At 44.8% G+C, this 26,933-nt stretch overlaps 1 protein-coding gene across 2 annotated transcripts; it reads right to left on the bottom strand.

The window, feature by feature from the left end:
• Positions 1 to 516: 516 nt before the first annotated feature.
• Positions 517 to 26,119, bottom strand: LOC141174561 (protein RD3-like). 2 transcript variants are annotated; one of them, XM_073659499.1, is made up of 3 exons: positions 26,013 to 26,119; positions 3,301 to 3,614; positions 517 to 1,672 (listed from the first exon to the last, which is right to left on the bottom strand). In XM_073659499.1, exons 2-3 carry the CDS (start codon positions 3,603 to 3,605, stop codon positions 1,363 to 1,365), a joined length of 615 nt encoding a protein of 204 aa, XP_073515600.1. In that variant the 5' UTR covers positions 3,606 to 3,614; positions 26,013 to 26,119; the 3' UTR covers positions 517 to 1,362. The 2 variants fall into 2 exon arrangements, with proteins under 2 accessions (XP_073515600.1, XP_073515601.1); XM_073659500.1 differs by lacking the exon at positions 26,013 to 26,119 and adding an exon at positions 5,941 to 6,148.
• Positions 26,120 to 26,933: the final 814 nt, after the last annotated feature.

Here is a 26,933-nt window from a genome sequence, read left to right as displayed (position 1 = left end):
GAAAACTCGTCCGCGTCTCAGCCAGGAAACTCTGACCAATTTTTTTTTTTTTTTTTTCAAATTTTTATCCTTGTGCCATCCATGTCAATTTTTTACATCCGTGTGCGATCCGTTTTGATACAACTACATTAAAACCTGTACATGATCACATACATAGATTTCTATTATAAATCTAGGAAATGTATCTGTAAAAATCGGATGCTACTCTGATGATCAATGTGGAATCAGTTTTATTTTTTTTTTTGGTCACCGCTATAGACTTTAATGCTTTAGTCTCATCCGAGATTCGGATGAAAGTAGTGCATGCTCCGATTATGTATTTTTTTTTTTTTCTCGGACCAAGAATAAAAATCATTCATCTGAACAGCTCTATTGACTAACATGGGCCAGTGATTAAAAATCGTATAGCACATGTCCGATGTATACGCTCGTATGCATGAACCGTTAGGTTCTGTACTAGCTTCACGTCGTCCAAAGTTGTAATTTGCCCCCCCCCCCCCCCCCCCCCCCCCCCCGTAGACTTCTGCAAGTACTCTGTATGTCTTTATCCAGACTCATGTACAGTATTTATGGGACCTGATTTCAGCTTGACAAACTTATTTTATTTATCATTAATGGGTATATCCTAACTCTCCTCTGCCTGTAGGTTTTGGGAGGAAAGAAGGATTGGATGTTGGATTTCAAAATGCCTTAATTTTTTTTTATGTACTTATTTGCTTTTTCCTATTGAGAACAGTTGCACGCTCGGCCAATAATATTTTTTTTCAGCCACTGAAAAAGAAAAAAAGAAAAAATTACAAATAAAAAAATAAAACAAATCACAACCCTTAAGAGATTTTTCTTTATACAATGCTATTTATGTAAAAACATAGAATGGAGTCGGTATATTTACAGAGGTCGTCCTGATTCATAGGAGAAAGATTTGACAAAACACAAAAGGGGCATACTGATAGGGAATGTAGATTGTGAGCCCCAATGGGGACAGTGATTTCTGTAAAGCGCTGCGGAATATGATGGTGATCTAGAAATGAGAAAATAAAATATAAAATTGCTCCCTCATTAACCTAATGTTGGGGCTAGGCAGAATTATAATAAAAAGGTGAAGTTTATTCAAGGCAGTTAGTACGGTGCTGGAAGGTGTCCGTCACGTCACATACTAAAAGGACATTTTCAGGGTGGCGGTTTTAAGGATATTGATGAGGGGATGTCTAAGGTGACCTTATTTCATCTTTCTGTCCAAAAATAAAAAAACATTGCCCAGCCATCTTTGGATCTAACATGAGCGGAGACGCTTGTGATTGTGCCCTTACTCTGGCCATTGGGTACAATTCTGTTTGCAGTAGATGCTGGTGTATATAGAGATCAGTCACAATGCACTTCCCTGGTGATGCTGAACTCCGGCATACTTTTGCTTCTTGCTCTCCCAGCAGTTATCAGCTCGCTCTCAGTATCTGAGTTATGTGCGTCTTCCAGTTGGAAAGGATTGACGCGCAGACGAGGAGGCTTGAAGCTGAACGTGGCCAGGCTTTTGGCTCTTCTGCGCTTCTCCCAGTGACCTTCCTGCGTTTTTCGTTGTTCCTCTTCCTGAGTCAAAAAATCCTGAAGCACTGACCGAAAAAGCCTTAGGATCTCCGTTCCCTCGGGCTCAAACTCCAACATCAGCCTACGAAACCTGGACAGGAAGATAAACTGTTATATGCGTGATGCATTCATTTCCATCACTTACACAATACCTGATCAGGCTAAAATACAAGTAAAGGCCAATGCTGTTGAGCCCTATCCTACAAACTAAAGATTCAAAAAGTATAAATTCCAAATATTCCACATTTTTATTATTTTATTTTTTTTATTTATATACCCGAGTCACTATTTAAAAACAATATTTCAGTTCGTTCATATTTGTTTATAGTTTTGTACATTTTTGTGTTCTTAAAAGTATTTTGTGTTAGCCAAAAGTTTTGGCATTGGTGAGCTACTTTCTCCATATACTTTACAAATCCGCTTTTCTTAATATTGTTAAAGATGCTTTCTTTCTGGATACAATTGACCCTTCTTGCCAAACTCAAAATGATTTAATGTTAGGGTGTTGGGCCATACCTCCCCAACTTCTACATTGTCAAAGTTGGATGCAGTTCTTTAAAAATGGTGTTTCTTCAACCTACGATATAAACACCAATGCCACGTGTCCTTGATCGACCCCAGAGATATTTGATAATGTTTATTCCCCCCCGTGTAGTGTAAAGAGATGAAGCCTACTGCCACAATATTAAAGGAATACTCTTTATAACGTTTACCTAAAAATCGAAGTGGATCTATGACCAGATTTATACTGTCCAATCGAAGGTCATCAGAAATATTATCAGGGATCCTAATTCTAGTTCTGTATTATACTTAGTTGTTTGTTTTTTTTTTAGCCATTTTCATAAAATCCCTACATTTTACTCGCTTATCTAGCACCATCATATTCCGCAGCGCTTTACAGACATCATCACTGTCACCATTGGGCTCACAATCTAAATTCCCTATCCGTATGTCTTTCGAGTGTGGGAGGAAACAGGAGAGCCCTGAGGAAACCCGCGTTAACATGGGGAGAACATAAAAACTCCTTATACTATATGGAGGACTATGGGGAGTGCATTATACTATATGGAGGAATGTGGGGACTGCGCTATACTATATGGAGGACTATGGGGAGTGCATTATTCTATGTGGAGGACTATGGGGGTGCACTATACTATATGGAGGACTATGGGGAGTGCATTGTACTATGTGGAGGACTATGGGGAGTGCATTATACTATATGGAGTACTATGGGGAGTGCATTATACTATATGGAGGACTATGGAGTGCATTCTACTATGTAGAGGACTATGGAGGCGCACTATACTATATGGAGGACTATGGGGAGTGCATTGTACTATGTGGAGGACTATGGGGAGTGCATTATACTATATGGAGGACTATGGAGTGCATTCTACTATGTGGAGGACTATAGAGGCGCACTATACTATATGGAGGACTATGGGGAGTACATTATACGATGTGGAGGACTATTGGGGTGCATTATACTATATGGAGGACTATGGGGAGTACATTATACTATGTGGAGGACTATTGGGGTGCATTATACTATATGGAGGACTATGGGAAGTACATTATACTATGTGGAGGACTATTGGGGTGCATTATACTATATGGAGGACTATGGGGAGTACATTATACTATGGGGTTGCACTATACTATATGGAGGTCTATGGGGAGTGCATCTTATACTATTCAGTAACCCAATATGTACATTACCTTAGAATGACAGGGCCACATTGAGAAGGACTTATTTTGGAACAAATGTCTCTGAGCTCCAGCTGGTCCCCTGGGCTGACTTCGTAACCTTGGCGTGGGACAGATGCTAGCCATGTGTAGTCTACTCCATTCTTCACTCGTCGGTATTCAATGAGGCGCTCTCGCTGCTGCTTTTCAGCTCGTTTTAGGTGGGATCCCAGCTCTAACATTAGAGTCTCTGTAACCAGCTCTGCGCTGCTCCTGGGAGCCAGCTTCACCGTAGACCCATCTGGGTCATTCCAGCCAAAAAGAGATGCCAGGAACATTCTTGATACCTGGTAAAGCCACATGTAATAAAATTATATAACTTTTATGATTTTCCTCAAAACAGAGACAGACATCTCCCAAAGTCTACACAGTTGGTGGAAAGAAAGGCCAGATTGAATTTTAATAAAATTTTCACTTGCCCAAACTGCAAAGCCAAGACTAAAATAATCTCAAGCTAGAACAGATCTCATCGCTTCTCAATGCCTCATATACAAAGTTAAGCTATGTTCACATTTTCTTTTTTTTGCAGTATTTGTTTGTCCTCAACTAATGAAAATATCAAAGTAAATTGTGTAAAAATATTTTCATCTTGGGATTGATTTATAAAAAATACACCCAAAAAAACATAAAAAACATAAATATGAACATAAACTTACCTGACTGCACTTGGTTTAATAGATAACCCAAAAATTCCAGGCACCAGAGAGTAATAAGGATAAGACGTAGCCTTTATTCCATCCTTAGACGATGCAACATTTCGGCCCTAAATGACCTTTTTCAAGCCAGAAATACAATAATAATTACAGATATACTTTATGGTTGTAATTTTTATTGTATTTTTGGCCTGAAAAAGGCTCGTTAGTGCCGAAACGTTGCATCGTCTACCTCGTTTTTTTATTTCATTATGCAATTTTCAGGATGAAGTCTAGGCTATGTCTTATCCCTATTGCTTTCTGGGGCCTTGGAATTTTTGGATTATCTACTGCTTTGGACCTTGTGTGTGGGGGAGGGGGGGTCGTACCGAGTCAGCACAGAGCTACAATGGTGCATGAGAATGTCTTACTGGACTGTACTTGGTTTAATAGTAGATATAGATACTACACCAAATCGATATTCTATATACAGGTGCATCTCACTAAATTAGAATATCATCAAAAAGTTAATTTATTTCAGTTCTTCAATACAAAAAGTGAAACTCGTATATTATATAGAGTCATTACAAACAGAGTGATCTATTTCAAGTGTTTATTTCTGTTAATGGTGATGATTATGGCATTATGGCTTACGGCCAATAAAAACACAAAAGTCATTATCTCAGTAAATTAGAATACTTTATAACAACAGCTTGAAAAATGTTTTTAAAATCTGAAATGTTGTCTTCCTGAAATGTATATTCAGTAAATGTCCTCAATACTTGGTCGGGGCTCCTTTTGCATCAATTACTGCATCAATGTGGCGTGGCATGGAGGCGAACAGCCTGTGGCACTGCTGAGGTGTTGTGGAAGTCCAGTTGCTTTGATAGCAGCCTTCAGCTCGTCTGCATTGTTGGGTCTGGTGTCTCTCATCTTCCTCTTGACAATACTCTATAGATTCTCTATGGGGTTAAGGTCAGGTGAGTTTGCTGGCCAATCTAATACAGTGATACTGTTGTGTGTAAACCAGGTATTCGTACTTTTGGCAGTGTGGACAGGGGCCAAGTCCTGCTGGAGAATGAAATTTCCATCTCGAGAAAGCTTGTCGGTAGAGGGAAGCATGAAGTGGTCTAAAATTTCCTGTTAGACGGCTGCGCTGACTTTGGTCTTGATAAAACACAGTGGACCTACACCAGCAGATGACATGGCTCCCCAAACCATCACTGATTGTGGGAACTTCACACTAGACCTCAAGCAGCTTGGATTGTGGCCTCTCCATTCTTCCTCCTGACTCTGGGACCTTGTGGAGAGTGTCAATGATTGCCTTCTGGACATCTGTCAAGTCAGCAGACTTCTCCATGATTGTTGAGCCTACTGAAACAGACTAAGGGACGTTTTAAAACGCTTAGGAAGCCTTTGCAGGTGTTTTTTTTTTGTTAATTATTTTAATTTACTGAGATAATGACTTTTGCGTTGTCATTGGCTGTAAGCCATAACCATCAACATTAACAGAAATAAACACTTGAAATAGATCACTCTGTTTGTAATGACTCTATATAATATATGAGTTTCACTTTTTGTATTGAAGAACTGAAATAAATTAACTTTTTGTTGATATTCTAATTTTGTGAGATGCACCTGTATATACTTTCTGGAACAACATCATAAAAACTGTTCTACAATGAACCTTCCTGACTTTAAATATTGCATGGACGGTGTTCGTTCTTTTCATAATTCCAGGTTATTAATCTAAATAAAAGACTATTTGAACTTTTCTTTTTTTGCTAAATGCTTGACAATGCTATGAATTAAGAAAACTCTGATGTCTTCAACCAGCTCTCAGTTCCTTAAGATGGTCTTCAAATTTAGATGTGCCCGGCCTTGTAGATTAAAAACGGATAATCACTCGTCCAATTTTTACAGTCGTCTGCACGAACCCTTACCTTGACACTATACAATCAAGGTGTATACAGATCCCTACCTGAAATGTGCCACAGCCAAGTTCTCTTCCTTCTGGCGCCTTCTTTCTCCTTCAGGTGTTACAGCTCCTTATTAAGTTTTTATCTTCGGGTTCTACCAAATTCCTGGTAGATTCAGGTGTTCTACATTCCCATTTTCTCTGTCTCCTGTTAGAGGTCTTCTGTTCCCGGTAATCTCTGGTCCCCCCTCCTCCTCTTCTATCTCCCACACTACGGTCTTTTCACCAGCTCTACTTTTAAAGCTTCATTTAATACTTTGTAATCTGGGAATTCCACCCAGTCAGCATAATCCGCACCGCGAGACACTGAAAGTCTTATATAACCATACACATTGGGGCACATATCCCAATAGTAGCCCACCTCTCTAAATATTTGCACAATTTGAGACATTATAACTAAAAAAAAATAGAGACTTTATGATGTTTCATTTATGATCGTTACATTTAAAGGGAACCTGACAACAGGATTTACTTCAATAAAGTGGTAGGAGTGATGTATCCCCTTCCTAATGACGTTTGTAACAATGTTTTTATTATAAATATATCTATGTATTTGCTGCAAAACTTACAGGGATCCTGTCATGTCCCCAAAAGCTATTAATCTTCAGATATAAGGCTAATCTGCAAATTAATATTGTTCCAATTCTGTCTGTCTGCCTTACTGAAAGCATGGGTATGATCTTTATTGCTCCTGTGAGCTGCCGGCTTTCAGTCATAGAGGTGCAGCTGCAGTCACCGCTCACAGCACTATGAGCGGCGGTTGTAAGCCCAGTTCTCTCTGCACAGATGTGCTGCCGAACAAGCTGTCAATCAAGATGCCGGGGCGGGCACTGTGTACTGATTGGTGGTGACTGTAGCCACTTCCGGCCCACCTCTATGACTGAAAGCCGGTGGCTCCCGAGAGGAATGAAGATCATTTTCTCCTGGTAGCTGCACTTTCAGTAAGGCGATCGAGCAGCATTGTAATGCTATTATCCTTCAGTTTGATCGTGTATCTGCAGATTTATAGCATTTGAGAAAGTAAGTTCCCTTTAAATTTAATATTGGGGCTCCTGTATCCAAAATAGTCTGACAGCGCTGTCACTCATCTCTGCATTTTGCTGGCAGAGAGAACAGAGAGAATTAGCAGAGGGATGACTTGTTCTCATCCTCCCTGTTTTCTTTACACACGCTGGTACAAAAAAATGCAGCGTATTACAGTTCCAGCAACGTGTAAGGGATTTACATACCGTATTTTTCGGACTATAAGACGCACTTTTTTCCTCCAAGCAGCAGTGGGGGATCAGCGGGGCACAGGAGGCAGCAGCCGACTGCTGCAGCCTGCGCTATGCCCGCTACTAAAGACTACTTCCCTAATAGCCGGTACACTGTACCGCAGCGTGGCTCCTGCTGCACTCTGCGGTCTGTGTGCCCACTATTAAAGCTCATGAATATTCACTACAACCCACTTCCATGGGTTGTAGTGAATATCCATGGTCTTTAATAGCTGGCACACAGACCGGCAGCAGGAATCGCGATGCGGTACAGTGTGCGCGCTCTCACACTGTGTGAGGGCGCATGGCAGGGACGCCATGCGCGGCTCACACAGTGAGAGTGTCAGCAGCAGAGCGGGACAGCGCTGGAGGAGAGAGGAGGTGAGTATGAGTGTTTTAGTTTTTTTTGTGGGCAGCAGGATGGGTGATCAAGGGGTGCTATGCATACCAGGATGGGGAATGAAGGGGTGCCATGCATACCAGGATGGGGGCTCAAGGGGTGCCATGCATACCAGGATGGGTGATCAAGGGGTGCATTGCATACCAGGATGGGGGCTCAAGGGGTGCCATGAATACCAGGATGGGGGATGAAGGGGTGCCATGCATACCAGGATGGGAGCTCAAGGGGTGCCATACATACCAGGATGGGAGCTCAAGGGGTGCCATACATACCAGGATGGGGATAAGGGGGTGCCATGCATATGACGCGCCCCTGGGCCTTCGTCGCGCGGCATCGCGCGCACGGGGGCTTACCCGGAGCCGGATCCGATGGGAGTAGTAGTCTCGTGGCGGTGACCCGGTCCGTGCCCAGGGAGTCAAGCTGGACGGCAGTGTTTTGAACGGTAGATGTTGGACGACTACGCCACCCGTTGAATGCAGCTATGGAGCTGCCGCTGCAGGACAGTCCGCTGAGGCCGGTGATATGGTTGTGCAGCGTAGATGGTATAACCCCCAACGGGAGGGGTATGGCCTCAGGGCAGCAGACGTAAATGATGGTGGTAGTGATGGTGCGGCAAGGAAGCTCAGAGACGTGTGATGCAGTTTCAGGGTTTTTACTCACAGGTGTTGCTCCGGTCACTTCGGCCAAGGGTGACCACCCGGGCCGTGCTGCGTCCACCAGGTGCGGGACTCGGTCAACTCCCGGGCAGTTCCAGAGCGTGGTCCTGAGCTCCCCTCTCTTTCTTCCTACTGGCCGTCCCCACCAGGGACCCACCTTTGTCCGGCTCCCTCGGGCCTCTTGGTGGCAAAACCTTTCCTGGCTTTCCTGACCCTATTCGTGGTATGCCTTCCTGGTGGATGTGGTGAGGGTCGTGCCCAAAACTTGACCACGACCTCCGGTTCCTGGCTAAGGATATTTTGCCTCTGCCAGTTTGGGATCCGGTACCCTTTTCTGCCAACCCTTCACCCTTCTGGTTTACTTCTGGGATCTCAGGGTTCCCTCTTGTCTTGTGTCCCTGGGCCTCTCTTCCTCCGTCTCTTCACTACAGGCCTGGCCCTGGAGCTGGGCCCAGCCGGAGCCACAGCTCCCTGTCAGCCCTCTCTGGCTGAGCTCCTCTCTGAACTCACTCCCTGAACTGACCCTGTTCCTAGATTGTGCCCACCTTATATACTCCCTCTATGTGTGAGCCCAGGTGACTAGCACCCAATGGGCTTCTACCTCTATGCCCAGAGTCCCTCCCCTATCTGCCCCTACACTACTGGGATGTTCCTCCCCCCCTCCCACTCCAGCCAGGGACAGACGCTGTCGTACCTGCACATCTAACTGGTGGGAGTACCGTAGTTCTGTCCCCCGGAAATGGGATGAGTGTAGTGCATGCAGCTATCTGAGCTCAGTCCCACACTCCATCCTTACCCGGGAGTGGAATACCACACCTCTGGTTCGAGGTGCAATACCCCTGTAGCAGCCGAGTCCTCGGGGTGCTACATTCCCCCCTGGTAAACCACAGCACGTCCTCGGGCTGGAAAAGAGTAAAACATACCAAAACATACAAACTTTTTAAAACATACACTAACAGGTAAGACATCATAAACATTATCAGCAGATATAACATGACAGGTAACTTCTTATATATTATTCTAGCATTATAAACTTTTGATATAAAACTTTTTCATATAAAATGTTCTTGATCTTCTGGCCACGGTGCAACTTGTGACCAGGTAAAGTGCCACAGTCACTAGAAGAAAAACAGTTCCTTATAAAACCAGAAGGGGGCGCTTTAGGAAGCGCAACTATTTACAGGGTATAGCCGCTCTCAGTCCTCGGCCAGTGGGGATTAGGAATGGCTGCTCACAGTCCTCAGCCTGTGGGGATAAGGAATGGCTGCTCACAGTCCTCAGCCTGGTTAGGGATAGGGACACACAGGGAACAATTCACACTAGTCCCAACGGGGAACACACTTAAATTGGCAGCATGACAAGTACCCCTACGGGTAACTATATACAGTTTCAGTTTATGCTACTTCCCTTCAGCAGCGGTGTCCTCTCCTTGTCTCCTCCTGAGGGTAATCTTCAGACCCGTCCGGGTCCTCTTGTTCCTCCTCATACCGCAGCTCTTCCTCCGTCAGCCGGTGCACATGAAGGGCGTATGGTCCTTTTGCACACTGATGCCGGGTGAAGGTGACCTCGTCACCCAGGTAAAGGTCACGTCCACGGTGTCCCTCTGGCAGGTGGGACTCGACATCCCTGCGGGTAACAAAGACGTCGCCGGGGGTTCTGTGATCCCTGATAAAGCCCCAGCCGTGCTCCATTTGAAATTTTATTACAGTCCCGGTGGCGCGGGGACCGTGGGCCGCACGGCGGTTTCGTCGGGTCCGGCTTTTCTGCTCCGCACTTTGGACCTGCAGCCGCTCCTCGCGGACCCGCCTCTCTCGCCGTTCTTTGTTGAAGACCTCTAGTTGTTGTCGGCAGCACTCCGCACGCTGGGCTGCGGCCGCCCGGGTCTCTTGGGTGAACCCCATGAGGTTTTCACCGGTGGGGTCCCATGCGAACTGCGCCTCCTCCAACGGGAGTGGGGTGATCTTGGCGGGCGCCGGAGCCGGGATCAGGGGCTCACACAGGGGCCTTTCCTTCCGGAGTCGGGGACTGAGGTACTCCGGTGGCTACTCAAAGGGCTGCCCATCCGGGCAAGTATGCTGTGCGAACAGGTCTTCACCTAAGGGCAGCACGGTGGAGGTTGAGGGCGCGGTGGTGATAGCTGCGCCAGGATTCACCAAGCCTTGCGACCAGGCCGGTGGCACTCTGAAGGTGAAGGGCACTGTGGAAACGGCGGCGCCCGGGGGTACTCGGCCTTGCGACCAGGCCGGTGGCGTTTCCTGCTTGGCCGCGCTCTGGATTGAGGCGCGTGACGTCACAGGGGGCGCGGCCGCGGCTCCTGCCGCTTGAGGCCTAGTTTGGAGCGGTGGCGGTGCAGCAACGGGCACGGTAAGGGGGATTTTGGGCTCTGCGACGGGGAGCTGGGGCAGGCTCACGGCTTCTAGGCCTGGGGTGGTGACGTCCCCTTTACCTGCTTCCATCTCTTCAGCTCCTTCCACGGCATCGTCTCCGGCCTTCGTCCCTCCTGCACCATCCTCAGAGGCAGACAGACTCCTCGTCCCGGGTGGCGTCCTTTGCTGGCGGGTTCCAGCCTGCAGGGCCATTTCTCTGCTCCACTCGGCCAGCACTTCTTGCTGCACTCGGGCCATCTTCTGAGCCAAGCCCTCCAGCGCGGTCTGTGCATGCTCCCGATCTTTGGGGAGCTGTGCCAGGATCTCCACCAGGCCTTCTGGGGTGGCGGCCTGCAACAGGCTCCTGACCAGAGGGTCGGTGCTGCCTGACTCTCCCTCCATCTCCGGGTGCGATCTTTCCAGACTCCTCCAGGCTGCACCCATCCTCTCTCTTTTGTTCTTGATCCGCCCATACTGAGGGTGGTCCCGGGGCCACTTGGTGATTGTCAGTTCCAGGGGCAGACCCCTCGCTCTGATGGACATCTCTATCATTGCAGTCTCTGCTGGTGGGGGCGGTCTCCGCTTTTGGCGCTCTTCTGGGACCAGGCCCACGATGGGAGGTGGTCTCTTGCCACCCTCTGGCACGCCCATAATGGCGTCCGCTCTGCCAGGGCGGGAAATCGTCTCAGATGGCGGGAATCGTCTCCCAATGGCAGGAAACTCCGTGGATGGCGGGAAAAGGCTGCAGATGGCAGGCAAACGGCAGGAAACGACCCGAGATGGCGTCCGATGGCGGGGACCCTCTGGAATTGGCGGGAGACTTCTTCTTACGGTACATATAAACTTTTCTTCAGGCACGCAGTACCCGGTAGTTGCGGGCACGAAATCCTGCCGACTACGCCAAAGTTGACGCGCCCCTGGGCCTTCGTCGCGCGGCATCGCGCGCACGGGGGCTTACCCGGAGCCGGATCCGATGGGAGTAGTAGTCTCGTGGCGGTGACCCGGTCCGTGCCCAGGGAGTCAAGCTGGACGGCAGTGTTTTGAACGGTAGATGTTGGACGACTACGCCACCCGTTGAATGCAGCTATGGAGCTGCCGCTGCAGGACAGTCCGTTGAGGCCGGTGATATGGTTGTGCAGCGTAGATGGTATAACCCCCAACGGGAGGGGTATGGCCTCAGGGCAGCAGACGTAAATGATGGTGGTAGTGATGGTGCGGCAAGGAAGCTCAGAGACGTGTGATGCAGTTTCAGGGTTTTTACTCACAGGTGTTGCTCCGGTCACTTCGGCCAAGGGTGACCACCCGGGCCGTGCTGCGTCCACCAGGTGCGGGACTCGGTCAACTCCCGGGCAGTTCCAGAGCGTGGTCCTGAGCTCCCCTCTCTTTCTTCCTACTGGCCGTCCCCACCAGGGACCCACCTTTGTCCGGCTCCCTCGGGCCTCTTGGTGGCAAAACCTTTCCTGGCTTTCCTGACCCTATTCGTGGTATGCCTTCCTGGTGGATGTGGTGAGGGTCGTGCCCAAAACTTGACCACGACCTCCGGTTCCTGGCTAAGGATATTTTGCCTCTGCCAGTTTGGGATCCGGTACCCTTTTCTGCCAACCCTTCACCCTTCTGGTTTACTTCTGGGATCTCAGGGTTCCCTCTTGTCTTGTGTCCCTGGGCCTCTCTTCCTCCGTCTCTTCACTACAGGCCTGGCCCTGGAGCTGGGCCCAGCCGGAGCCACAGCTCCCTGTCAGCCCTCTCTGGCTGAGCTCCTCTCTGAACTCACTCCCTGAACTGACCCTGTTCCTAGATTGTGCCCACCTTATATACTCCCTCTATGTGTGAGCCCAGGTGACTAGCACCCAATGGGCTCCTACCTCTATGCCCAGAGTCCCTCCCCTATCTGCCCCTACACTACTGGGATGTTCCTCCCCCCCTCCCACTCCAGCCAGGGACAGACGCTGTCGTACCTGCACATCTAACTGGTGGGAGTACCGTAGTTCTGTCCCCCGGAAATGGGATGAGTGTAGTGCATGCAGCTATCTGAGCTCAGTCCCACACTTCATCCTTACCCGGGAGTGGAATACCACACCTCTGGTTCGAGGTGCAATACCCCTGTAGCAGCCGAGTCCTCGAGGTGCTACACATACCATGATGGGGTATCAAGGGGTGCCATGCATACCAGGATGGGGGAATCAAGGGGTGCCATGCATACCAGGATGGGGATGAGGGGAGCCATACATACAAGGATGTGTGATCAAGGGGTGCCATGCATACCTGGATGGGGGCTCAAGGGGTGCCATGCATACCTGGATGGGGGCTCAAGGGGTGCCATACATACCAGAATGGGGGATCAAGAGGTGCCATGCATACCAGGATGGGGGATCAAGGGGTGCCATGCATTCCAGGATGGGGATGGGGGCCACGTATACCAGGAAGGAGGGGCCATACATACCAGGATGGAGAATATTAACAGAATTGGGGGACATTACCCCAATACCAGTGTCAGCAGCAGACCCCTTCCCCTATAACAGGGCATCATGACCACATTTTTTGCTTAAATATTTTTTTTCCTATTTTCCTCCTCTAAAACCTAGGTGCGTCTTATGGTCCGGTGCATCTTATAGTCCGAAAAATACGTTAAATCTCATGTCCATTGTGCATTTTTTTTGTACTGTCAAAACTGTGCAATTTTGAAACCTGCTTTATGTCAATTTCTTATTTGCAGATTTCTCCCACTGAGTTTAATGAGATGCAGAAAATCCGCAGATCAAGAAAATATATATGCGTAAAAACACATGCAGGAAAAAAAAAAGCAATAAAAACAAGTTTAAAAAAATCACTAAAAACACAATAAAAGATGCAATTAATGTTAAATAGTTAATTAGTGCAGTAAATCTGTAGTATCAAAAACATACCAAATGCTCATGATGGAAATTCCACCTTACACCGCATTGGGGGAAAAAAATAATGAATAAAAAGTGACCCCATTTTGTAAACTACATCCCTCAAGGCATAAATCACTTTGACTCCACAGCGGTTTCCCATAATTTAATGCCCAGACGTGGTGCAAAGTGAAGATTACAATTTATTCACAGATATGCCATTTCAAATGCCCAACATCTTGTGCCCACTTGAGACCCACACCATACATTGCACCATAAAACCCATTTTAAACAAAAAAAAAACAATTTTTGGTTGTTACCATATTCTTAAAGCCATGACTTTTCTTTTTTTTTTTTTTGTTGTGTAAGAGGCTAAGAGCTTGTTTTGTTGTTTTTTTTGTTGTTGCAGGATTTAGCCTTTTTTGGGGGGAATTTTTTTCCATTTTTTTTTTTGTCTATTTTTACCATCAAGTCGTTATCCAGTTTTCTTGGAAGCAAAATGGGTCGTGGGTAAAATACAATGTAATACTTCTGTGCATACGGACCACAATGCACCACCATGAATTTGCATCCTCATACTGTATGTGCTTATGATACCGTTAGTTTGGATCAAGAGACAGGCAATTAATCCAAGCACTGCGGTCCGTGAATGGACTGTTTAATATGTCAGTCTGAACCTGGCTTTAAACTAAAAGACATCAGACTATACCAGGAGATACAGTACAGTATACAAGGGAACGACAAAGAAACAGACCAGGGTAGTAAAAACCTGTGAAGATCTGAGGTTGTGGGTTGTAATAATCACTTCGGCAGGTTAACAATGCAACAATATTTTATTCCTTACATCCATGGTTTTACAACAATTTCAGGTACAATGACTAAAATACAATTTCCCAACCTGGGATCCGTAGTTCCACTTCCCCTGTACCAGGTGATACTCACTGTCTCCGAACTTTTTGTTGGCCCACAGATTTTGTATCTCCAGCCTGTATAGTCTGTAGCCAAAGTCCACGCTCCTTCAAACAACAGATAACATGACTGAAGCCCATATATATCGAGCAGCAATAGTCCTTAAGAACTTCATCAACTCCAGACGACAGATCCCACAATTGTAGCACATGTGTCCAGCCCCACCAGCAACTCATCTCCAAATTCCATAGGCCATCCATCCATGCCTCCAGGACCTCAGCCTAGATCCTCTCCCTTCGACGTCACTCTCGCCACTCCCTGACTAAAACATTTGATTTCTTCCTCCAACCCTGGGATAATCCCCCTGAAAGGGCAGAAGTGTTCACGCCCTACCCCTTTAAACATTTACTTTTAGCTCAAAGAATGAAGACTATTCCAGAAGCCCATCACCTGCAACTGCATGTGAGACCCTCTGGGGTGATGGCTCCCCTGGGTCTACTATCCCCATCCACACAATGGGTCTAGTGGCAGGGAGAACAATGGCTTGAGGCTCCTGAGATACTGGTAATGGATTGATTGCTTTACATTTTCCTTTAGCAATCTCTTGTGTGGCCTTATGTATGCATAAGATCCAGCCTGCACGTCTTCCTCTGCTTACTGTCACTGAATGGAAACATTGATTCCTAAGGCTGAACTAACGAGCAAGCGAATGTCTAATAAAACACAGCAATAAGATCGACAGAACCAGTGCTCCGTGCTGGAAAAAGTCTGAATCCTTTAGAGCCTTGGACTCTGCTCTACGTCCATTGCTTCAATAGTCACCATGAATTTGGAGACTCATATGTGCTTATGATACCATAAATTTGGATCAGGAGTCCAGCAATTAATCCAAAAACTAACTGCGGTCTGTGAACGGACTGTTTAATACGGCAGTCTGAACCTGGCCTTAAACTGAAAGACATAAGACTATACCAGGAGAAACATGATACAAGGGACTGACAAAGAAACAGACCAGGGTAGTAAAAAACTATAACTGGTAGCAAGAAGTAGCTGTTGGGGTTTTTAGATACGGCTGTAACACCACCAGTTACTAACTGATCAACCAGATTGAAAATATCAGTGTGAAATATAACAAATGACAGTGATATTGTATTATTTCAAAGTCCACAGTCCTGACTGCTAAGCCAAGTGACTGTTACATGACCCCGTCTCGCAGGCCAAGTAGCAGTGATATACCTCGCCATGTGTCTATTGACTGACAGTCATATGGATCAGTCATGTAATCCCCGGTGTCATTGGTGCACAATCATACCAGCAGCTGCCAAGAGCTCGGGAGCCTCATGCAGAACACCTGAGAGGAACATGTGTTACCTGCGCCACTGGTTATATAAAACGCTGATGTAGACGATTTGTATCAATAGATTGCCTCCAACAATATTCACACAGAGTATTGGCATAAGGATCAGCCACGTGCCCATGTGCTGACAGTCACAGCAGCCGTCAATTAGATTGTAGGAAATTAATTTAAAGGAATTATTAATTGTTAACTAATTTTGAATAATAATAAATATAAAATAAATTAAAGGAATTGTTTATTGGTAAATATTATTAATTATTGTTAGCAAAAACCCAACGGAGCGCCCAAGTCAAAGCCAAATTTGTGATTGTTGAACAAACTTTGGAGACAAGCAGCTGTTTCATGCAGAAAACAATGTGACCGAATGCAATGGCCAAGCAGATTTGCTGGTCAAACAGTTGATCCCCCGGAAAATAGTTTAATAAGCAACTTAATTGGATGTGGTTTTTGGATGCACATCCGTGGATCTCGGACTACAGTGCACAGACTGGCCGTGGTTCTACCGACCCGAGCATGGCAGATCCATAGAAATATATGATGCTGTGATGCTCCGGTTGGGAGAGCCACTGCCAGTCCGCGCATTACGATCCGAGATCAGAAGTCTGCCTGAGCCCTAAATCCTTGGGCCAGTGTCAGTGATTTTAACGTATGAGAAAAAAATTCTGAATTTAATTAGTGTTTTTGATCAGCATTTCATCAGAGTGTGGTCGCATTTTACCATCAGAGTGTGGTCGGATTTTACCATCAGAGTTTGGTAACATTTTACCATCAGAGTTTGGTAACATTTTACCATCAGAGTTTGGTAGCATTTTACCATCAGAGTTTGGTAACATTTTACCATCAGAGTTTGGTAACATTTTACCATCAGAGTTTGGTAACATTTTACCATCAGAGTTTGGTAGCATTTTACCATCAGAGTTTGGTAGCATTTTACCATCAGAGTTTGGTCGGTTTTTACTATCAGAGTTTGGTCCAAGCTTCATTAATTTTTCTCGGATGAGAAAGAACAGCAAAAAAAAGCTTTGCTATACATGTCAATTTCCCTTCCGGAACGTTGAGTTTTATCTATGGATTTTCCCCATAGACTTCCATTAGGTGCTGAAAATCCACAGGTAAAAAAACACTTATGCGTTCTTGGTCCATTTCCACTGTGGAAGCACACTAAAAATCCACACATGAACGTAGCAATAAACTTTTGTCAAAGCCACATACCAGGAAGTGTCAAAAACAAAGCAGCTTTATGTAAAAGATGACACACCAACAAAAGACAGAGACTGTAGTGTAAAAAATGTAATAAAAGCGCTTGTTAAAAAAATGCAAATAACCTAATTTACATAATAGGTGCAGAAAATCTGAATAATTTTTCCTTTCTTGGCCTTGTTTCAGAGAATATGAATGATAACAAAAAAACTTTTTCTCCACTCATGGTTATTGGTTGGGTGAAGCCATTTATTGTCAAACTACTGTGTTTTCTCCTCTTTTTAAATTTTAATGACAACCAAAAACATCCAAATGACCCTGATCAAAAGTTCACATACCCCAGTTCTTAATACCGTGTATTGCCCCCTCTAACATCAATGACAGCTTGAAGTCTTTTGTGGTAGTTGTGAATGAGGTTCTTTATTTTCTCAGATGGTAAAGCTGCCCATTCTTCTTTGCAAAAAAGCCTCCAGTTCCTGTAAATTCCTGGGCTGTCTAACATGAACTGCGCACTTGAGATCTCCCCAGAGTGGCTCAATGATATTGAGGTCAGGAGACTGAGATGGCCACTCCAGAACCTTACCTTTGTTCTGCTGTAGCCAATGACAAGTCGACTTGGCCTTGTGTTTTGGATCGTTGTCATGTTGGAACGTCCAAGTACGTCCCATGCGCTGATGAGTGCAAATTTGCCTCCAGTATTTGCTGATAACGTGCTATATTCATCTTTCCTTCAACTTTTACCAAGTTTCCTGTGCCTTTGTAGCTCACACATCCCCAAAAACATCTGCGATCCTCCTCCGTGCTTTACTGTAGGAATGATGTTCCTTTCATCATAGGCCTTGTGGACCTCTCTCCAAATGTAACGTTTATGGTTGTGGCCAAAAAGTTCAATTTTCGCCTCATCACAAATTACCTTGTTCCAGAAGTTTTGAGGTTTGTCTCTGCTGTTTGGTGTATTGTAGGCGAGACACTTTGTGGCATTTGCGCAGTAATGGCTTTCTTCTGGTGACTCGACCATGCAGCCCATTTTTCTTCAAGTGCCTCCTTATTGTGCATCTTGAAACAGCCACACCGCTAGTTTTCAGAGAGTCTTGAATTTCAACTGATGTTATTTGTGGGTTTTTCTTTGCATCGCAAACAATTTTCCTGGCAGTTGTGGCCGAAATTTTTGTTGGTCTACCTGACCATGGTTTGGTTTTTACAGAGTCCCTGATTTTCCATTTGTTAATCACAGTTTGAACGCTGCTGACTGGCATTATCAATTTCTTGGATATCTTTTTGTATCCCTTTCCCGTGTTATACAGTTCAACTACCTTTTCCCGTAAATCCGGTGACAATTCTTTTGCTTTCCCCATGACTCACAATCCAGAAACGTCTGTGGCTGGATGAAGGATGCAAGAGTCTGTCTGAATCCCAGAAACTCACTCAGCTTTCATGCACACACACTGATTACAAGCAAACTGGTCACAAGTGAGGATGTTACCTTTAGTAGCCATTCAAACCCATTTGTGTCAAATTCTGTGCATGTTATCAGGCCAAAATCACCAGGGTATGTGAACTTTTGATCAGGGTTATTTGGATGTTTTTGGTTGTCATTAAGATTTAAAAAGAGAAAACACAGTAGTTTGACAATAAATGTCTTCACCCAACCAATAACCATGAGTGGAGAAAAAGTTTTTTTTTTGTTATCATTCATATTCTCTGAAAAAAAGGCCAAGAAAGGAAAAATTCTGCTGGGGTATGTAAACTTTTGAGCACAACTGTATAGGGGAGCACATCAGACATCATTGTTTACCCAGCTACAGGAGCAAAGTCTGCAAAAACAAGAAATAAATGCAGCCTTATAAAATGTATAAAGGATAGTCGTCTTATGAACAGCATTAAGTTACATAAAAAGAGGATTGTTCTATTAGTGAATACAGTGACATACTCACTGGTAAAATAAATAGCAAATAAGGTGAACGGAAGGAGATCTTACTCTGGATTGTTTACTTAACTTGACCTTAGGGACCTATTGAGAACCGCATTAATCTGCTAATGAAGTGATCGAAGACAAGGATTTTCTATTATCATGACGATTAAGGAGTCTAATCCGTTCTGGTGAGCAGCTCCAGTGAGAAGGAGGGCAGCTCCTCATCCTATTATACAGGAAATGAAATGAACACTAGGAGTAGAAGCCAAGCATCAGGGATATGCACGTAATTAGATTTGTCTCCCATAATTAACCTTCCTAACCTATGTGATTTGGAGTGAATGTAAATATTTTATGAAGGCGCTTAGTAAAAGGGGTTGTCCAGCTCCCATTAAAGTTAATGGGAGCTGAGCCGCAGTAATCAAGAATGGCCACTACACAGTATATGGCGCTGTGGTGGTCCAGCCCCCTATACTGTGTACTTCATATATATATATATATATATATATATATATATATATATATATATACAGTACAGACCAAAAGTTTGGACACACCTTCTCACTTAAAGATTTTTCTGTATTTTCATGACTATGAAAATTGTACATTCACACTGAAGGCATCAAAACTATGAATTAACACATGTGGAATTATATACTTAACAAAAAAGTGTGAAACAACTGAAAATATGTCTTATATTCTAGGTTCTTCAAAGTAGCCACGTTTTGCTTTGATGACTGCTTTTCACACTCTTGGCATTCTCTTGATGAGCTTCAAGAGGTAGTCACCGGAAATGGTCTTCCAACAATCTTGAAGGAGTTCCCAGAGATGCTTAGCACTTGTTGGCCCTTTTGCCTTCACTCTGCGGTCCAGCTCACCCCAAACCATCACGATTGGGTTCAGGTCTGGTGACTTTGGAGGCCAGGTCATCTGGCGTAGCACCCCATCACTCTCCCTCTTGGTGAAATAGCCCTTACACAGCCTGGAGGTGTGTTTGGGGTCATTGTCCTGTTGAAAAATAAATGATGGCCCAACTAAGCGCAAACCGGATGGAATAGCATGCCGCTGCAAGATGCTGTGGTAGTCATGCTGGTTCAGTATGCCTTCAATTTTGAATAAATCCCCAACAGTGTCACCAGCAAAGCACCCCCACACCATCACACCTCCTCCTCCATGCTTCACGGTGGGAACCAGGCATGTAGAGTCCATCCGTTCACCTTTTCTGCGTCGCACAAAGACACGGTGGTTGGAACCAAAGATCTCAAATTTGGACTCATCAGACCAAAGCACAGATTTCCACTGGTCTAATGTTCATTCCTTGTGTTCTTTAGCCCAAACAAGTCTCTTCTGCTTGTTGCCTGTCCTTAGCTGTGGTTTCCTAGCAGCTATTTTACCATGAAGGCCTGCTGCACAAAGTCTCCTCTTAACAGTTGTTGTAGAGATGTGTCTGCTGCTAGAAATCTGTGTGGCATTGACCTGGTCTCTAATCTGAGCTGCTGTTAACCTGCGATTTCTGAGGCTGGTGACTCGGATAAACTTATCCTCAGAAGCAGAGGTGACTCTTGGTCTTCCTTTCCTGGGGCGGTCCTCATGTGAGCCAGTTTCTTTGTAGCGCTTGATGGTTTTTGCGACTGCACTTGGGGACACTTTCAAAGTTTTCCCAATTTTTCACACTGACTGACCTTCATTTCTTAAAGTAATGATGGCCACTCGTTTTTCTTTACTTAGCTGCTTTTTTCTTGCCATAATACAAATTCTAACATTCTGTTCAGTAGGACTATCAGCTGTGTATCCACCAGACTTCTGCACAACACAACTGATGGTCCCAACCCCATTTATAAGGAAAGAAATCCCACTTATTAAACCTGACAGGGCACACCTGTGAAGTGAAAACCATTTCCGGTGACTACCTCTTGAAGCTCATCAAGAGAATGCCAAGTGTGTGCAAAGCAGTAATCAAAGCAAAAGGTGGCTACTTTGAAGAACCTAGAATATAAGACATATTTTCAGTTGTTTCACACTTTTTTGTTAAGTATATAATTCCACATGTGTTAATTCATAGTTTTGATGCCTTCAGTGTGAATGTACAATTTTCATAGTCATGAAAATACAGAAAAATCTTTAAATGAGAAGGTGTGTCCAAACTTTTGGTCTGTACTGTATACACACAATTGAAACCAGAAGTTTACATACACTATATAAAAAGACACATATGCATGTTTTTCTCAATATCTGACATGAAATCAGGATAAACCTTTCCTGTTTTAGGTCAATTGGGATTATCATAATTTTTAACATTTGACAAATGCCAGAATAATGAGAGAGAGAGAATGTTTTATTACTTGCTAGTTAATGGGAGGAGTACAGAATCATATATATATTTTATAGTTACGGCAGCTGGCACCAGTTCACACTAGGAGGTGCTGGTCAGGTTTTTCTGGTTTATATTGCTATAAGGGGGTGTAACTACCTCTTGCCTGATTCTGCACTCCCCCATTAACTAGCAGGTGATGCATAAACTGCTCTACTTGCCCTTTAAATGTAGGTGTTTTTATCCCAGAAGAAGACATGTTTGTCCGTTTAGCTGAAGGCTTGTAGCCCAGAAGTGGCATGGAGGGCAGAGTAGTTACCCATCAGGGGGAGGTTACCTTGTCATGGTTGATGGGCACACATGAATTGGCCAATTTATGCGCTAAAAACCTTCATTTTTTGTAAGTTCTTGTTGCTGAGCAAAACAGTTTAGATCTAATATTTTCATTAAGACGTAACTTGGCCATATGGAGTGCTGCTGCCTTATTTATATACACCGCTCAAAAAAATAAAGGGAACACTCAAATAACCCATCCTAGATCTGAATGAATGAAATATTCTCATTGAATACTTCGTTCTGTACAAAGTTGAATGTGCTGACAACAAAATCACACAAAAATCATCAATGGAAATCACATTTATTAACCAATGGAGGCCTGGATTTGGAGTCACCCCCAAAATTAAAGTGGAAAAACACACTACAGGCTGATCCAACTTTGATGTAATGTCCTTAAAACAAGTTAAAATGAGGCTCAGTATAGTGTGTGGCCTCCACGTGCCTGTATGACCTCCCTACAATGCCTGGGCATGCTCCTGATGACGTTGCGTATGGTCTCCTTTGGGATCTCCTCCCAGACCTGGAGTAAAGCATCCGCCAACTCCTGGACAGTCTGTGGTGCAACGTGACGTTGGTGGATGGAGCGAGACATGATGTCCCAGATGTGCTCAATCGGATTCAGGTCTGGGGAACGGGCGGGCCAGTCCATAGCTTCAATGCCTTCACCTTGCAGGAACTGCTGACACACTCCAGCCACATGAGGTCTGGCATTGTCCTGCATTAGGAGGAACCCAGGGCCAACCGCACCAGCACATGGTCTCAGAAGGAGTCTGAGGATCTCATCTTGGTACCTAATGGCAGTCAGGCTACCTCTGGAGAGCACATGGAGGGATGTGCGGCCCTCTAAAGAAATACCACCCCACACTATTACTGACCCACTGCCAAACTGGTCATGCTGAAGGATGTTGCAGGCAGCAGATCGCTCTCCACGGCGTCTCCAGACTCTGTCATGTCTGTCACATGTGCTCAGTGTGAACCTGCTTTCATCTGTGAAGAGCACAGGGCGCCAGTGGCGGCTTTGCCAATCCTGGTGTTCTGTGGCAAATGCCAAGCGTCCTGCACGGTGTTGGGCTGTGAGCACAACCCCCATCTGTGGACGTCGGGCCCTCATACCACCCTCATGGAGTCGGTTTCTAACTGTTTGTGCAGACACATGCACATTTGTGGCCAGCTGGAGGTCATTTTGCAGGGCTCTGGCAGTGCTCCTCCTGTTCTTCCTTGCACAAAGGTGGATGTAGCTGTCCTGCTGCTTGGTTGTTGCCCTCCTACGACCCCCTCCACTTCTCCTGGTGTACTGGCCTGTCTCCTGGTAGCGCCTCCAGCCTCTGGACACTACGCTGACAGACACAGCAAACCTTCTTGCCAAAGCTCGCATTGATGTGCCATCCTGGATGAGCTGCACTACCTGAGCAACTTCTGTGGGTTGTAGAGTCCGTCTCATGCTACCACGAGTGTGAAAGCACAACCAACATTCAAAAGTGACCAAAACATCAGCCAGAAAGCATTGGTACTGAGATGTGGTCTGTGGTCCCCACCTGCAGAACCACTCCTTTATTGAGTGAGTCTTGATAATTGCCAATAATTTCCATCTATTGTCTATTCCATTTGCACAACAGCATGTGAAATTGATTGTGAATCAGTGTTGCTTCCTAAGTGGACAGTTTGATTTCACAGAAGTTTGATTTACTTGGAGTTATATTCTGTTGTTTATGTGTTCCCTATATTTTTTTGATCAGTCTATATATATATATATTTTTTTATTTTTTTTTGTTTGTTTATTTTCTTTTTTTCACAAAAGTTAACAGGAACAGTAGAGGTCAAGATAAGGTCTGGAAGACCAAGCAAAAATTCAGTGAGAGCTGCTCGTAGGATTGCTAGAGAGGCAAATCAGAACCCCCGCTTGACTGCAAAAGACCTTCAGAAAGATTTAGCAGACTCTGGAGTTGTGGTACATTGTTCTACTGTTCAGAGACACCTGCACAAATATGGCCTTCATGGAACAGTCATCAGAAGAAAACCTCTCCTGTGTCCTCACCATAAAATTCAGCATCAGTAGTACACAAAACAACATCTAAACAAGCCTGATGCATTTTGTAAACAAGTCCTGTGGACCGATGAGGTTAAAATAGAACTCTTTGGCCACAATGATCAAAGGTATGTGTGGAGAAAAAAAAAGAGCACAGAATTTCAGGAAAAGAACATCTCGCCAACCATTAAGCATGGGGGTGGATCAATCATGCTTTGGGGTTGTGTTGAAGTTTGGGAGGATCTGGCCTTGTTGTAAAGACTACCAGAATTTTTCCAGCACGGAGGACCGCTGCCATCGATCTTATTGTTGAGTTTTATTAGTTATTTCTTGCTGTGTTTTATTGTTCTGCTTGCTCGTCAGTATGTGCACTAATTTCACTTGTTAAGTGTCCAGCATTCTAGTAATTTCATTAGTATCTCAGGAGCCATTAACCATTGTTCAAACAGCAACTAGGACCATTGTGTGTTGAAAGTAGATCCGGCGGAGCCGTCACCACAGGAAGTCTCACATGCAGACCCAGGTGATGGGTTTGACCTGAGAAAAATACTTCCACTAATACACACTTAGCTTTGGGGGGGAGGGTGACAGCAGTTCTGCTGATTCAAGGGGCTGATCCCAGTGAAGGAGAAAAGGCACATGTTTAGGGGGAGTTGGTGGAATGTCATCGAAGGGATAGGATCTAGTTTAAGGACCTGGACCATGGATGGATCAATGGTTTATGGAGTACAGATCGGCTGCTGACTGGGCTGGATAAAAGTGCTACAGTAGTGAGATCTGTCATCTGGATTTGATAAACTTTCTTAAAAGGACTGTTGCTACTGGATACTTTTGCTTCTATCGTTTTATCTGTCATATGAAGGATTGTGGACTGTGACTACAGACTATACTGGCTGGAGATACGAAATTTGTGGGCCAACCAAAAGTTGGGGGATAGTGAGTATCGCCTGGCACAAAGTCAATGGAACTACCACCCCGGGGAGGGGATCCTGTGGACTAAGACAATTGTATTTTGGACATTTACCTGGAATTGCTGTATTACCATGGATGTAACAAATAAAATATTGTTGCATTGTTAACCTGCCTAGGTGATTATTAAAACCCACTATCTCAGATTGTCACAAAGCCAATAGCACGGGGAACATTTCCTGGGTAGAGGGAAAAATGGATTCAATGAAATTTCAACAAATTCTTGATGAAAACATAACAGCATCTGTAAAAAAGCTGAAGTTGAAAATAGAATGACTTCTACAAATGGATAATGATCCTAAACACACGTCAAAATCCACAATAGACGACCTCAAAAGGTTTTACAATGGCCCTCACAGTCCCCTGATCTGAACATCATTGAAAATCTGTGGCTAGACATCAAAATAGCAGTGCATGCAAGATGACCCAGGAATATCACAGAACTGGAAGAATTTTCCAAGGAAGAATGGATGAAAATCCCTCAAACAAGAACTGAAAGACTCTTGTCTGGCTACATAAAGCGTTTACAAGCTGTAATACTTTCAAAAGCGGGTGCTACTAGGTACTAACTATGCAGGGTGCCCAAACTTTTGCATAGGCCCATTTTCCTTTTTGTAATTTTTAAAATGTAAACGATGAAACAATATATATATTTTTTGCCTAAAATACAAAGGAAATGTGTCATCTTTAACTTTAGGCCTTTTAGAGATCATTTCATCTTCAACTTGCTTAACTGTTCACAATAACAGTAATTTTGACCAGGGGTGCCTAAACTTTTACATGCCACTTTATACAAATGTAATATCGAAAAACTACAGCACTCCTCCAATAAGTGAAAAAATAAGGTGTCTATTAGTGCATATCCAATAGCAACATTTCAATTCTTCCTGAAACCTTGGAGGAAATGATCACATTGCAATAGGCTATGCACTAACAAAGACACCTTATTTTTTCACTTATTGTAGGAGCGCTGTCATTTTGGGATATTACCCAATGTAGACGTGGTTGAGGCCTGACTCTGTGCTGCTTATATATATATATATATATATATATATATATATATATATATATATATATATATATATTGTGGCAGATCTACTCACTCGGCTGTACATGGAGGTAAACACGGAACACTGTCTCTTTAAATTTTCAGTTGGTTTATTAAGCGGCATAAACCAATGTAGAGTTCATGAAAATAAACACAACCCATTTGGCATAACAGCAAAACAAAATAAGAAAATGTCCAGCAAAGTCCTTCCACCGGCCGGGGTCCGGTCACTCAGGATTAGCAAAAACCCCACAGTTCAGGTTAGCAGAAACAAACACAAGCTCCTCTCTCTGGAGCTAGCCTCCAGATACTGACCCCCACCTGAGTGAAAAGGGTGGCTATTTAAAGCCCCCAGACCACACCATGGGGCGGAGATATGGTGAATGACCTCCCGCCTGCACTTCTGGTCATACACCTATAAAACATGCCCTTTTAAATATAGCTGCTTAACCCTCTCTTTACCTACTATGCAGGAGAAGACTTCCATGTTTCACATCACTGAAGCTAATAGCTTCAGTGAAACATATCTTCCCTCCAGTATTCTGCCAGTGACTTTGTCACATATCACCCCTCTCTGCCCAAAGCTGAGGGTTTTGGCACCTTCACTTGCTAAACAGGAAAGTCTGGACAGGACATCTGCATTACCATGTAGCTTCCTGGGCCTGTGCTCTACATGAAAACTAAAGTCCTGGAGCGCTAGAAACCACCTAGTAACTCAGGCGTTCTTCTCCATCTTTTCCCTCATCCATCTAAGGGGTGCATGGTCTGACACTAACCTAAACTTTCGGCCTAAAAAGGTAATACCTCAGTGTGTCAACTGCCCACTTGACGGCCAGGCACTCTTTTTCTACAGTGGCGTAGTTTTTCTCACAGACAGAGAGTTTTCTGCTCAAATGCAAAATGGGATGTTCCTCCCTGTTCACTTCTTGCGACAACACGGCTCCTAACCCGACCTCCGAGGCATCCGTCTGGACCACAAGCTCCTTATTGAAGTCAGGAGCAATCAAGAGCAGCTGCTTACATAGGGAGAGTTTCAATTCTTGGAACACTCCCTCCACTTCCTCAGACCATTTGGCCATTGCTGTCTTCGTCCCTTTAAGCAGGTCGGTTAGGGGGTGCGGCTAACATGGCGAAATTCAGGATAAACCACCAATAGTATCCCACCAGTCCTAGAAACGCTCAAACCTGTTTTCTGGAGGCCAGTTGCGGACAACTCTTGATTGCTTCCACCTTCTTCACTTGCGGCTTTATTTTGCCCCTTCCGATGATGTAGCCCAAGTATTTCGCCTCTTCTTTTCCCATAGCGCATTTTTTCGGGTTTATGGTAAAGCTGGCCTTCCTCAGCGCATTCAGTACCACCTGGACCTTCTGTAGGTGACTTCC

Source organism: Phyllobates terribilis, unplaced genomic scaffold, assembly GCF_046119375.1.
Source record: "Phyllobates terribilis strain yellow unplaced genomic scaffold, ASM4611937v1 Scaffold_13__5_contigs__length_258822181, whole genome shotgun sequence".
NCBI classification, from domain to species: domain Eukaryota; kingdom Metazoa; phylum Chordata; class Amphibia; order Anura; family Dendrobatidae; genus Phyllobates; species Phyllobates terribilis.
This window is presented reverse-complemented; position numbering and strand designations above follow the sequence as displayed.